Source organism: Diplotaxodon limnothrissa, linkage group LG20, assembly GCF_057381915.1.
Source record: "Diplotaxodon limnothrissa isolate DT_005_m linkage group LG20, D_limnothrissa_male_GT1.1, whole genome shotgun sequence".
Taxonomy (NCBI): domain Eukaryota; kingdom Metazoa; phylum Chordata; class Actinopteri; order Cichliformes; family Cichlidae; genus Diplotaxodon; species Diplotaxodon limnothrissa.
This window is the reverse complement of record NC_140615.1, coordinates 26722336-26737595: the sequence shown is the minus strand read 5'-3', so window position 1 is coordinate 26737595 and position 15260 is coordinate 26722336. Positions and strand designations below refer to the sequence as shown.

At 38.5% G+C, this 15260-nt stretch overlaps 1 protein-coding gene across 2 annotated transcripts in view; it reads right to left on the bottom strand.

The window, feature by feature from the left end:
- Window positions 1-15260, bottom strand: part of slc12a5b (solute carrier family 12 member 5b) — a 35743-nt gene that overhangs the window by 7849 nt on the left and 12634 nt on the right. The window contains exons 2-11 of one of the 2 annotated variants that reach the window (XM_085344737.1): window positions 7331-7434; window positions 7071-7211; window positions 5370-5516; window positions 3749-3803; window positions 3532-3662; window positions 1545-1792; window positions 1243-1454; window positions 972-1139; window positions 264-362; window positions 89-146 (exon numbers count right to left, since the gene is read on the bottom strand). In XM_085344737.1, the coding sequence (XP_085200863.1) occupies window positions 89-146; window positions 264-362; window positions 972-1139; window positions 1243-1454; window positions 1545-1792; window positions 3532-3662; window positions 3749-3803; window positions 5370-5516; window positions 7071-7211; window positions 7331-7434 (1363 nt within the window). Of the gene's footprint in view, window positions 1-88; window positions 147-263; window positions 363-971; window positions 1140-1242; window positions 1455-1544; window positions 1793-3531; window positions 3663-3748; window positions 3804-5369; window positions 5517-7070; window positions 7212-7330; window positions 7435-15260 lie in introns of those variants that run through there. The other variant, XM_085344739.1, reaches the window with a different exon arrangement.

Below are 15260 nucleotides of genomic sequence, written 5' to 3'. Positions count from 1 at the left end.
TTACAATAATATTAAGGCACAAACCTCAAACTACAAACATTTTCGGAGTATAACGGTCCAAAATTTAATTTAATAGAAGTAGAATTACTTGTCTCTTAGGACGACTCCTTCTATACAAGCACCAAACAGCACCACACAGGACATGTCTGGGTAAAAAAAGCTGATAAGGACCACACGACCGAAAAGGTAGAAAAGGTAACAATAACTTGTGAAAAGTTATATTAATGTTTATTTTTAACCGGCCTTGGTTCACTGAAGGATACACACAGTTGACGTGGTGCTAATGGCTGCGATGGTGCCGATAGGGATTGACTTCTGAGCGTCACGCAGATCTCCGGAGCGGTTGGAGCCAGCCATGATACCTTTGAGCAGAAGGTTAAATAATCGGGAGAGTTGTGACTTGATAATATTATAATAATCAGACTCAGGTTTTCAGAGGATATAAAGGGTAATTACTAACTTCCACCTTTATGGAATACTAAGCACTTTACTGACTTCAGTCATGTTAAAGGTGCTGTTTTCTTTGGCCACTGGAGGGCAGCAAAAACAAACTGTGAACTCGAGACTGACAGGTCACCAAAAAACAACAACAAACTGGCACGGAGAACTTGTAAGCAAATATTTTCCCATTTATACATCCGGCGAGCATAAAAAAAACCCCCATTAACATTTATTTGCAACCACCATCTCTCACACCTGAAAACAAAGTAAACTGTCTAAGTAGAAACTGCTGTCTGCTAAGCAGGAAAGTGGTTAAAGTGGTTAGACAAAGCCAAAACAATTTCTAACATTTCCGAGCAGGCATTAAGAGAACTGCAGGGTCTGGTGCATATTACATGCAGTTATTTGACCCGAGTTAGAGGAGTTTTCCAGACACCTATGATAAAAAAAAACCACACACAAACAAACAAAACAACAAACAAAAAAACAAAGCATAATGGACCTCTTTAGTGTGCCTTCCTGGGACTAACCTGTGACAGATGGGAAATAAATTCCCACCAGCAGAGTGAAGAAGCTGGTGATATCTGCAAGAACGTAGCGGTTTGAGCTCGTTGTGGGACTGTCTGGATCCACGTCGGATACAAGTCCACGCTTTTCCAGAATCATCCCTTTCTCCAGATAGTTACCAAACAGGTTCTCTGAGAGAAAGAGAGACCAAGTTTAGGAATTTAATCTTTAATACATACTGAACTGTGGTTGGCCAAGAACCCAACAGAAGGTGGTTTACACTGAAAAATGTACCTGCCAGGATGCCACTAGTGACCCCTGGAATACCTTGTATCTCTGTAACATTGTTATTGTTGAAGTATTCGTCACAAGTGGCATTGAGGTACTCCGAATCACAAAAGCTCCTCCACAGTTTGGTGGTGACAGTCTCGTTGTCTATCTCAATGACCTTTGCGCAGACATCATATCCTTTAGAAAGAAGAGTTCGATTTCCCAGCAGACAGACGCTGCAAAGACAACCAGCCCAGGGCATACCTGTCACGTAGGATAATTCGACATCATTATGGATTTGTACCAGTGAATAAAGAGTCACTTACGGAAACACAGGGGGGTCAATGGCAGTCTTGATGACTCCAGCATAGACAGACAGAATAGAAAGTATGACACAGGCCAGGAAGACCAGTGCCAACTTATTGACATATTTGACCCCCACAAACACCACCAGTGCCATCAAGCTCAGCACAATAGTGCCGTACACTCGCATGTTGTTGAGCAATGCTGCTTCTGCCTCGGGGCCCTCCAGGCCCTCAATCTTAAAGATGGCTGCCTGGGGAACAATATAAATCTGAAAGAGACAAATTAGTGGAGGAAGACAGGGTTAGAGTGGGTGAGAAGAATAAGACAAAGTTTGCAGAAGTATTGTAGAGAATCTACATATAAATATGTTTATGCAAATTATTTTTTTGTTAATAAAAAAACAACGTCATGCGATATATAAAAACACATTTTATTATTTATCCTTTTAGTTCTAAAAAAGCAAAACATTATCATTATAATGTTATAAATACTTGATTACGTACACCTGGTGACTGTGTATTAACACGAATATGTTATCAGCCAATCACATGACAGTAGCTCAGTGCATTGAGACATGTAGGTATGGCCAAGATGGGCTGCTGAAGCTCAAACTAAGCATCGGAATGGGGACATATGGTGATTTAAGTGACTTTTGAACTGCTTCACAACAGGTGTCTCTTCTCCTCCTGTCGGCTAAGAACAGGAAACTGAAAACTTGGACAATACTGGAAAAACACTACTTGGTCTGATGAGTCTTGATTTATTCTGCAACATTGAGATCTTAGGGTCAGAATTGGGCAACATGAAAGCAACATGCAAACATCAATCCAACCTGCCCTGTATTAAAGTTCAGGCTGCTGCTGCCGCTGCTGGCGGTGCTGTAATAGTGCAAGTATTTTTTGACACACTTTAGTAAATGAATGGACCGTGTCACATCATAAATGATGATAGTGTTTCCATTTTCTGATTGCTGTGTCCAGCAGGATCTCAGAAGACTTAAATCTCAAACTGTTTGGACTCTTTGCGATGTGGTGGAACGGATTTGGATCCTGGATGTGCAGCTAAGAAATCAGCAGCAACTGTGCGATGCTGTGATATCAATATGGACCAAAATCTCAAAGAAATGTTCACAGCATCTTGTTAAATCCTTGCCATGAGGCTAGTCGGTGTTTATAGGTTTATGTTTTTTTTCCTGAGAAACCACATCATCTGTCAGTTTGGCAAAACGTCAGTCAGCTACTATGCAGAAACAGGAAAATGTCACCAAATCTCCTCAATTGCATTATTTTTTCAATAATGCAATTTACCTCGCCAAAGCACATTTGTATCATTTTCATAATAATGGAAATAAAGAAAAGAAAACACACTAAAGCAATGAGAATAAAATAAATTAACACATTAAAAAAAAGTTCACTGGGTTAAAAATTACTGTACTATGTGAATGTGAGTTATTTAGTTTAAAGTGGGAGAGTAACCTTGCTTTTCCCCCCCTGTCCCCTTCTTGCCTGCTATCCTTTCATTATCATTTATTGGAACATGCTGTACGCTAATGATTCCTGTTTTACAGCCAATGTTTGAAGACAATTTAGCCGGAAGATCACAGGTGTAAACAACCAAATAACAACATGTGGGGTACAGATAGAGTTCAGTGGGTTGAGCGGGCAGCTCATATGCTGAAACGCTTCTGCAGGGGCCCAGATTTCCCACTGAACAATTTCCTGGATGTCATTTCCTCTGTTCTCTTTCCTGCTTTACCTGTCTGCTCTCATGTCCTGTCATAAAAATAATAAAGGCCAAAATACATCTATAAAAAATAATAATGGATCTCTCTTTCACTTAACTAACACATTAACTACAAGACCGAACCAACAGGACCCCAAAACTAACATAACTGGAATTCAGCCTTTATTATCTCCAGATGTGCTTTTCCTGTTATTATATTGAAGGCATATAAGAAAAACATGAAAAGCAATATAAACCTGTCATTTAAAAATTCAATCGACTTACCAGCAGAATTTCAATACAGCCGAGAATGTACATAGCACCCGCAAAAGTGGTGCCCAAGTAGAAGCAGATTCCGACAGCACCGCCAAACTCGGGCCCCAGAGAGCGAGAGATCATGTAATACGAACCTCCAGCTGTGAGTCGCAAACACACACAGGGCTCAGCGCACCGCTCTGTTGCACACAAACATACTAATGCATGCCCTCTGATATCCACTCACCTGGTACGACTCCATTTGTCGCAATGGCACTCATGGAGATGGCTGTGAGCATGGTCTGAAAACAGCAGCAGACAACAGGGGGGGATTACAGGATTCTGAAAGGCAGCAGGTGGGCAAGTCAAATTAAGGAAGGCTGACAGGGAGGCACTGATGAAATGAGGGGATGGTAGAGAAAACATCCAGCAGCACAAAAGTCTGACTCATCTGGTCATGTCGAACCATTCCTCACAGGAATGACTGGTTAGGCACATGCTGTCACTTCAGCTACAGTCTGTTACAGCAGAGCACGGTAGTTAGATACACTTTTACGGTACTTGTCTGTAGTTTAACTCTTTAATATTTGAGTTTAACAGCATACTACTACAGCAACTAGTAGTCCGAGGTTATACTTATAAAGCCCAGACATGATCTATTAGTAATGTCAGTGTGGGTGAAATCCAATGAAATCCAGACATGTCCTTTTAACGCCCCTGAAACTTCCAACAAAGTGCTGGCAAAAATCAGACAAGCTATCTATTTAGGTTTGTTAAACCTTATTTTTAGACACAAACTAATTATAGTAAGATTCCAACGGTCAGTGTCTTCCCTTACTTAAAAGACTTGTTTCCCTTTTTCTTTCTCTAATTTTTTGAAAAACATTTCATGTAATACATTTTAAGCCCCTTTGTTGATTAAGCCCACATACAGGGAGAAATATGGTGCTGAAAGCCTGTTAGTGGGTTTACTGGCAGAATGCCGTTTATCAGGATTTACTATGTCACCTTCAGCAGCTGCACAATGGAAATCACATTCACACAGCCTGTTGTACACTGATCAGAAACAATATTAAAGCCACCTGCCTAATATTTTGCTAGCTCCCCCCTGGACATAGACATGGCATCTGCTTGGTCTGCACAAGTAGCAGAATCTCCGCCTGAAAGACCAGAATCTGCAGTTCCAGTATTGGCCACTTGAGGCTGGGTCCCAGTCAGTTCTCACAGACTTACATATTAAAAAATGTTTAAAACTTTGTTTTAAACATTTAAACATTGTTTTGGGCCTCCAAACATTGTTTCCCTCCTTATAATGACTGAATTATTATATAAAATATCTGACTAGTGTGATTTTTCAGTTGTAGCCATCAACTTTTGTGGTGTTAGTGCCTTCTAGAGCTTTTTGAGTGGAACTATTTTACGGCTAATATTGCTTTCTCTTTGGTACAGACACTGCACTAAACTTTTGGTGAGTTGAATTCTGCTATTTGTAGTTTGTTACTGTTACTAATTAGCTTGGCTCCAAACAAACAGTATGATAACAACCGGCGGTGGCTGCATTCATCTTTTCTATACCATCTATAGGTCTGCCACAATGTTTAGGTAGGTTGCATGTGACAAATATCCACATGAATAGTTCCCAACAGTTGGATTCACAGTAAGGAGGTATTCGGTATTTTCCTGTCATTGATGTTAGAGTTGTGATATCTCAGTGATCAGTTGTAAATGTTTGCAAAACCACTCTTTTTCCAGATTGATAGGCTGAGTGCCTTTAGTTGACTGATTAATCTTGAACGCTGAACAGCCAGCAGTCAGATCGGCGAGGCTCAGGGCGCCCCCACAGTAGGAAATCCTGCAGTTTTACTCACTGTAGAACAACACATGAAGACGATTATAAACGAGCCAAAGACGCCTCCAATCCCAACCATCCATGTCATCCGCAGGAAGAGGATTACCCCAAAAATATTCTGGATACACGGCAAGTACACTCCCATTAGAGTGCCCAGCTGAGGTGCCTGGAAAATACACAAAACAAAATAACAAATTAAAAACTTTATGATACAAAGTGCACTAACTCCTTTTTTTCTGGCTAATAAGTCAGTTATTACTTTGTTGTTCAGTCATTCTGTTATTGCATTTATTGTAAGAAAAACAGCTTTTGAAAAAAGTAACACTCCATAATTCATCCCACACCTGTAATTATATCTACCTACAAATATTTGAACTTACACCACAATAGAGGGCAACAAGTCAGGTTTAAACAGGAAACAAATAATTATAATGTAAGTAAATTTAAGTATTGCATAAGTGATTTTAAGAAAAACAAACAATGTTTCCCTGACTTATATTGTAAGTGTACGTTTTGGCCCATATGATCTTAGGAAGAGAAGACACTCCTTTCCTGTATACTTCTTTTGAAAGTTAGGTTTAAACGGTGATTGTGAAATAAATAAATATGAACGTAGACTTCGCTACATCATTGTAATGTCACATAGACCTGCAAAGTTTAATGGCATTTATTTTTCCTTGTAAGGAGAACAGTCCTTATCAAATTTATGCAAGTACAATAAAAGGACAATCGACTAACAACTGCAGCATAATGAATATTAGATAAAGATGTAAAAAGGCAAGGTTAATCGACTCCGTAATATGGTTCTAAAAAGTGCAGCATTTTTAAAAGATGAGGAAATACTGTTTGTGTCTTTGCAAAATTGCTATGAAATTACACACTAACTAAAATGATTTATGCAGTCCGTAAATCTACTTACACCATAATTGTCAGAGTAAATCATATAGGTTTTTACTATTTCTTTTCCATATGGGTACCTTTAAACATTTGTAGGTAAACATAAATTTACTACATTATAATTTAATGTAGTAAATTTCATCTCTGGTGTTAAAAACTGTCTTTGATGCTTTCTTTTCCAATCTTCCATAAAATGATGATAAAGGTTTGGATGCAATTTAAAGCTTATTTCCTGTGTACAAACTGCAACAAAACAATACCGTTCTTTTATGAGGTGTTGAGTGACGCAACACTTGAAGCAGATTTGGAATAAATTTAAGAAAGTAGAAAAATATTGACTCTATTATGAACTTTTACTGATAATTTAAATTAATAAATTATAGTCACTTATATTTAAACATTGCTAAACATTAATAAAAATGGTTAAACTATGAGAACTCCCAATTTCATTTACCATGTGATTTCACCAGCCTGTATTTAATTCTCTAAACATTTTTATTTTTAAATTTTTTATGTTTTTACATTTTTAAATTTGGACAACCTGAAAAAACAGGTGTGGTCATAATAAAAATATCCTTTATTATGTCCTATATTATAGGATTTGGATTTTTTAATATAAAATTATTAGATACATTTGATTTGACATATATTAATTATTTTCAAATTACATGTAGGGAGTTTGACATTATAGGTATAAATAGTAAAGAATTCCCTGTTTTATGATATTTTCTAATCATATTATATGATAGTATTTTGACACTTTTACACCTGTTTTTGTTGTTTTGAGTGAGGTTAAATGGGTCACATATATAACATACTGTACCTTGACAGGTTTTTTAGATGGACGTGACCCCTCCTCATTATTCTCAGCCTCTTCGTGCTCTTTGCTGCCCGTTGGCAGGTTGGAGTAGTTAGCCAGAGTGCTGAGCAGAGAGGAAACCATGGGACTGGTATCCATCTCTTCCTGCAGTGCAGTACAAATATAGGCAAAGTTCAACTTAAAAGCATATACAGTCACATTTCCTTAATAATAACAATTAAGGACAGCAACCTATATTACAGGGCAGTGAAGAGTGCGCCCACCTCAAACAGAGCCATGTTATTGCCATCATACTGCTGGCTCTTATCCATGTTAGTGGCTGCACTGCTGTTGATGAAAGGACTGCTCTCTTTAGGGTTCCCATCTCCTGAAACACAGAAAAACCAACTGGCACAGTCAAAGTCGACTCTTAAGTCATGTTAATAGCACCACTGTGGGTTTTGACGTGGTGATGTTTTGAACTGAGGCCTCGGGTTAAAGCGTCAGATCCTCATTTATAAAAAAGCTTAGTTACTCTCAAGAGCATTCCCTGATGGTGTGCTTTGCTTAATTCATAAAAGATGCTACACGTAAAAATCCTTGATTAGTCAAACTGTATGTTGTAACTTATACACCTGTGACCAATAAATGTCAGATTAGTTTAAGCTGACACCACCTGCTTTGTGTTTTCTCCTTATTAATGGCAGCACAAACGTGACCACCTGCATTGATGCTAATTAGCTAAGACAGAAGGGCACAGGAAAGATAAAGAGAAAGGCTGACAACTTCATGAGAGATGGGAGTGATTTTTTTAAACAGGACCAAAGAGGCTTGAGACAGTGAAGAGAAAAAGAAAGCTAAACGACTGATAGGAAATGTGCAATTACAGCAAAATATCCAAATCTCAGCCAAATCTCCAAAAAATACAGATGCGATGCCAAGATTCACAGCAGCAGATTAAATCCCAGTTTGGCAAGGACTTATTTATTCATTTGTTTTCAATGTTTTAATGTGCAGCCAATGTTCTGCCAAACCACTAGGCAGAGTTGTACATGCAAGCCACATCGCCAAAACAAGTTTTGGTCTTAAATGTTTTATTTGGATTTCCCACACTGCCTTTGAGTTGTCACTTTCAGGGCTGTAAAACAAACACTGTGAGGCTCAGAAATATATTCAAGAATAAATTAAAAGATTCATTATTTAGGTTTTATATCTGGATTTATTTAGTTTAATCAACTGAATCACATTACTATAATTTTTGTTTTTACTTCGGTGCAGAATGTGAGCTTTATGTGGACCAACCTAAGTGTTGTAGAACATGCATTTTATATTTAATAATAATAATAATAATAATAAAATTTGTGATTCTTATCTAGAGTGGATCTCAGGAAAACTGAGTGTTACCAATGAAGTAGACTTTAGCTAGGAATAGTAATGGATCAAAAGAGCAAAAGCAAACAAAGTCCATCTCTGAAATCTCACTTTGTATCAAACCAGTTTTCCATGTCTTCCCATAATATAAGAACAGACATGGTTACTTTTTTAATAATTTTAAATAATTCCTTCAATCCTTTCTTTAATTCAGAACACATTGAATCTGGGAAGTACTTTAATTGAATCATCAAATTATAATAATGATCATGCAAAGTTCCCTTCAGGCTTGGGTGCATATGTACCCCAAACAGCAATATAATTTATAAATAGAAGGAAAATGACTTACAACATGTATAGGTTTTTCTTAATGTTATAAAAATAATTTTAAAACTCAATTTTAAATTCCCAAGCTTGAAAATTTGCAAGCAAACTGTACCAACATACCACTTCCTGAAAAGAAATTACTAAATTCTTTAAATGCGAATAAAAGAAGAAGAGATAATAAAAAAGGATGACAATGCGGTACACCTGCTCAACTGCTTGTTAATGCAAATATTTAATCAACACATCTGATGGCAGCAACTCAGTTCACTTAGGCATGCAGATGCAGCCAAGATGACCTACTGAAGTTTAAACTGGGCATCAGAAGGGTGAAGAGTGATTTTAGTGGGCTTGAGCTGTTTTCAGCTGATAGGAAGGCAACGAATAACTTTAATAACACTAACAACATCTAAGCATGAAACAGATCAAAGCTTAGGCTACATTGTGTATTGTTTCACAAATTTGGAAAACAGAAGAACGGAAAAACATTATCTGGCCAAGTGAGTCTTGATATCTGCTCCAATACTTGAAATGACAGGACCAGGAAAGAATGCTGGTAGCACAGTTACAACAACCTACCTGAGTATTGTTGCTGACCGTGCCCATTTCTTTATGACCACAGTCTTCTGATGACTCTTTTCAACAGGATACATCATGTCACAAAGCTCAAATCATCTCAAACACGACAGTGACTTCACTGGACTCAAACAGCCCCAGTCACCAAATCTTAATCTAACAGAGCACCTTTTGGATGTGGTGAAGGAGGAGATTTGCATGATGGATGTGCAGCTGAGAAATCTGCACATCACTGATGCTAGTTAGCTAAGAGATTTTAGTCTATGTTTTAATATGGATCAAAATCTTAGAGGCATGTTTCCAGCTTCCAGAATTAAATCAGTTCTTGAGGCAAAAGGAGTTCCAACCGGTGTGTTTACAGCGTTTACATAATGAAGTGGCTGGCACACACACACACACACACACACACACACACCCCTCTAATATCTGCTTTTGTCCACTGAGCTCTTTGTTGGAGTCCTTGGCCTGTTTGTTTTCCACTGAGTCACAGATTTTGATGATTTGTGTCTGATCCTTGGAGTTGTTATGCTGCCGGTCATGCAGCTTCAAGGCCAGTTAATATTGTGTCATTTTGTAGCAGCGGAGATTGGCTGAGCCTGCTTTTGCCCCACGAGTCCCAGGAGAGACATTCTTCGAGTGATAGCAGAGGAACACTGACAAGTCACTTCATTACACAAGTAACACGCTAAAAAGTCATATCATTATGGGTCTTTTTTGTTATTTCTAACTCCAGCGGTTATGTTAGCATTCTGAAACAATATTAATAATGAGATGAAAAACACATCTTCCGTTCAACATGTGCACGTTGTATTTTCCACAGAAGGTTAGAAGAACACATCAACTAAAATGCCAGCAGCATGAGTGCCCTGTTAATCCCACGAGACCTCTCTACAGATGGACAGGGTTAGAGTGTACAGTGATATCACAAGTCAGTACGATACATGTTTGTGCAAGTAGAAATGTAATGCATGAATGCATTCCAGCTGATATTATTAATTTTTTTATTCACAGCAGGTTAGATTTAGAAATGAATCACAATTTGGGGCAACTGTTTCCCATGACAGAAAATCCTTATTGGAACTTGCATTTAGTCATTTTTATAAAGTTGGATATAATTAGAAAAAAACCTTCCAATGCAGTGGAGACTTCATCTTATGGAGTATGATGAATGGGCAGGAAAACATTTGCATATTTGGATTCAAAAACTGCTTTGTCTATGAATGGTGCTGAGTAAGTGGTGTGCAGTATTTTTGTCTGTTGCTGTTTTTAACAGCCTTTTCATTGGAAAGAGCTTCCTGTGCCTGGAAGTAACCAGCGCTGAGCTCTGAGAATGAACCACAGAATTAAAATTGGAGGCTGTAAAAACCAAATCAAAGAGGCTATAAATTTTGGTAACACTAAGAGGAACTTCAGTGTTGGCTGTTAATTCCTTTGTGTCTGCCTATATTTCTGATTAATTTAACAATGAGTAATAGTCATCAAAAACACTATGAAAAAAACAAACTAAAAGCCCTTAAGCACGGGACTTTTAATAGTTGTTATTTCATTACCGTATAATCATGGCTATAAGCCTCTGAAGGTACAGTCAGATCTTTTACAAAACCTCCCCTTGATAGTCACAAAGAAGGACATAAGTGACCTTTGGAACAAACTTAAATTTACGCTTAAATTTTGGTTTTTTGCACACGCTTTTCACTACTCCAGAATCCCACACCTCCTGCATAACAAGTCATATGTTTCACATAATGCCTGTTGATGGCATTTTAAGGCCTGTTTCAGTCATGGAGAACCACTTGATGTGAAAGCATGCAACTGCACAGTTAAATAAGCAATACAATCAAGTCGACTCTTCCGATTCCCCAAGCTGCAACAGTATGATACACCAATCGTTAAAGCAAAGTGAAGAGTCAAATGCCAGCACATAATGCACATAATCCCTTGCACAGTGGGCCACTGTCCTAAAGACGTGTTACCTGTCACACTGGATTAGAAAACATTTTGGTTGTAAGTTGTTAAATTTTTATATGTCTTTTTCTGTGCCTAAACACAACATGTTCAAGTCCATTCTTCCTTCTGGACGTCTTTAATGTGGACTACTCCAGTAAAAAAACCCCACTGTGGTTAAACACGGAGAACTATCCCAGACTGTGCAGATGTCTAATTAAGATGACTTTGTTACCAGGTGTTGTGACGTTAAGCTTCATGCTGCAATTCTGTTTATTTCCACTTATGGTTGTGGTTTATGTTTATGTTTATGTTAAATCCAACGACCTGAGTATTCTGTAATCCACCAGGATTTTTAAATCTGCATTTAAAGCTTGTTTCTGCTCTTGGCTTAGAAAAAAAAAACTATTTAATAATGTTTTACTTAAGGCCTTTGTGTGTGTTAGAATGTGTGGGTGACGTGTTTTGCATAAATCTTTTTATACTTTTCTATTTCCTGCTGCTTTGTGTGCCATTCTGCTCTTTGCCTCATCTGGTAAACCTTAAAGAACTAAAAGTGTGTCACGTTTGAGTCACGGTCTTTGGTCTTTGTTCTGTATCATGTCCTTAAATGAACAGCTCTAAAATATTTCCAAGCTACATGTCAGAAACAGCAAGGGCACAAGGGATGGATGCCCTGACCATGGGATGAATATCCTTTACTGCATTTTTGGGCTATTAAATTTGCTTGTTTTCTTTTCATTTTGATACTCTGCTTTTTGTCTTTGCTTTTCTTTTCCAAAACTATTTTCATATATATACAGCTTAACTTCTTCCACCGTTGTAGTGCGTGACAAATCCGAAAGTCAACTAAAATACATTTGCAAGCCGCAGAAATTAAACTTTTGATATTACTGTCCTCAGATTAGTCACATTTCCCTCCAAATCCTTCCCCTGTCGTCGACCAACTGTGTCATGCATGGCTGCTAAAAAACTGATCTATAGCATGTTTTTCTGTCACAAAGTTTCTTTATTTTTGCACATGCTGCAGCTTTTTCTTTTAAGTTCTGCAAGCACTGTTATTTTACGAGAGCTGTTGAAATGCTCACAGAATAGAACATATCACAAAGGTTAAGCAGAGGACAGGTTTCTGTAGCTTTTCAAACATCTTGATTGCTTTTCTTATGGAGCACTATTGGCTGTTTTGATGATCCCTTAATTTTCTTTCTGATACCATTCTGATGAAATTTTTAGCTACTTTGGTTAATTTAAATATTTGGAAACTAAGTCCAGGTGTGCTTGCCTTTTGTGCAATTTAGAAAATGTCAGCATGCTATCATGCTACACTAAGATGCTAACTTCAGCTCTTTAGCAAGCTAACTAGCTGCAATGGTGATTTAGCGCTGAACAGCTCTGAGTACTCACTCAGAGCTGTTCAGATGGTTCAGATTTGTTAAGCAACAGAAAGTTGTTTAATACTTCAAGGTATGCCTCTTATGCCCGAGGGTGCACATACTAGGGGATTACTATCTGTCTGCTCAGTAATCCTGCAAAGGTAGGACACTGTTCTTTACCTCTTTTGAAAAATCCTCCTACCCAAAGGACAAAGCTCCACTTTCCATATGAGGACTCAGTTGTGTAAAACGCAGAAGCAGAACTCAGACGTAATTTCACTAAATGTTTCAGACATACATTCACTGTCATTTGGTCAATGACATGTAATGCTAATACTTCAGTAATTGCAAACACTCCCTAATGGGTGATAGATACAATCAGTTGCAATGTTTATTCTGATGATAGACCAGTACTTGGTGTCTCAGTGATGGTGTGGGCTCTGTAGAAAAGCAGCTAACCCTAGCTTTTAACAAATGGTGGTAACTGACACAAATTTCTGACTCGGTAGTAGAGTTGTTGAAATTAATTTTCTTTTGATGGATTAGCTGCTTCCTAATCCATTAACAGCCATGTTTAACACCTGAGATGTTCTTGGAATTGCCGAAATAGGAGGAGAGCTCAGGGCCTCTTATGTTATGACTGGCTTAGGAACTTCCAAATGGATAGAAAGATTAAGCCTCTACTACATTGGATGTTGACCTATAGTGTAACAGGCGTTCTTCACTGAGAGATGATCACATTATTTCATTTTCATCACAGTGCCCCTTTCATCAAATATCCCTTGGAATATATCATTCATTTTCAGATTTTACTCGTGGTTCACAAAGCCTTTAATGGTACTGCAACTGCTTGCACAAAGTGTGAGCCTCACTAATCCTAAATGTCAGTGCACATCAGTTTTATTGGTGGACAATTGAGTGGCTGTAGCTCAGGAGGAGAGCAGGTCCTCTGCTAAGTGGAAGGTTGATGGTTCCATCCTTGGTTGTTCCAGTCTGCATGCCAATTGTCATTGAGCAAGGTACTAATACCAAGTATTGCTCTTCAGTTCATCCACTGGAATGTGAATGTTGGCTAGAAATCCCATAAGCATAAAAAAAGCATATTGTATAGGGTGCTCAGGTAGAGCAGGAGCAGGCTGTTAGGTACCCGGAGGCGCGTGGACAGCGGTTAGGTCAAAACCGCCAGTCCGTTTACAATCATTCAGTCTGGTAGAAATTAGTTTCAGTTCTTTAATGTTTCATTGCACGTTGTATTTCAGTGATACACGGCACAGGACAAATTTGCAGATTGCAGTTCACGTAGTCGTGATTCAGAAGAATCAGTTGTTTTCAGAAGCGACCTCAGTCAGTCAGTCTGACAACTGAGTAATCCTTTTGGTCTCGCTCTGTCTGAAGATTTTTGTTTGAGCTTGAAAATGGTTACAAGTTAAAGCTTGACACTAGGGCAGGGCAATATGGCCAAAAATATTTATCACGATATATATTTGAAAATTTGCGATAACGATATAACTGCCGATATAATTAATGCGAGACAAAATACTTTACAACTCCACAAGTTTATTAGTGCAAAAAAACCCCATCAATGTATTTTCAGTTAAACAAGCAGCTGTTTTTTATGTGCATTAATATATAAAAATTTAACAGTGCAAATGCAAATTCCTGGCTGACAGTTCAACCAAAAGGCATTTCCAGTTGAAATTGGCCGACATATCCTCAGCATAACCATGTAAAATATCCACAAAACTTAAAAAGAGGTTATACACACACAATATGGTAATATTATATTGAACCACAGTACGTATTATGGTCGCCGTAATGCTCCGACAATTCATCAAGTGTTGTGGCTTGGTAGCTTACCGAAGTTGTACTAAAACTTATTTGACAGATTTTTGAGCACCGTGTATCATGTAAAATCAGTTCGGTAATAACGACGGCCCGCTTGCACGCTCTTGTTGTGCCTTGGTGTGTATCTGACGGGCGAAAGCCAAACCAGTTCCACACCACTTTAGTTGCGCCATTTTGTACAAACCAATTCTGGTTCATCTGTTTCATTCAACGATCCGCTTTCGTCCTTGTCACTACCCGATCCGTACCGGAAACCCAATCGGTACCCCGCATGCGCGAAAGGTGTCTACTTCCGGTCGAAGCATTTTACGATAGTTACAGGTCAGAGTATCTGTTAAGATGTTAAGAATAACAAGTATCTCTTAAAATGTTTCCGATAATGAAACATTTAATACAATGTAGACAAAAACAAAAAAATAAAAAGATAGTGACAGATCGGAACTCCCGATCCTTACTGCGCATGTGCAAAGTCGGGCTGTACAAATCGGGTCTACCCGATCCGTACCGCGCATGTGCAGGGTACGGACTGCGCTGGACTGCGCTGTGCACATTGAAGAGAACGGCAAACTCAACATCGAAGTTTACCGGAAGCCCACACACACGGACCAGTACCTCCTCTTTGACTCCCATCACCCTTTGGAACACAAACTTGGAGTAATCAGGACCCTACACCACCGGGCAGAACATGTTCCCTCTAAGCCTGAAGGGAAAAAGAAGGAACACACACATGTAAAGGAAGCACTCAAAACGTGCGGCTATCCTAAATGGGCGTTCTTAAAGT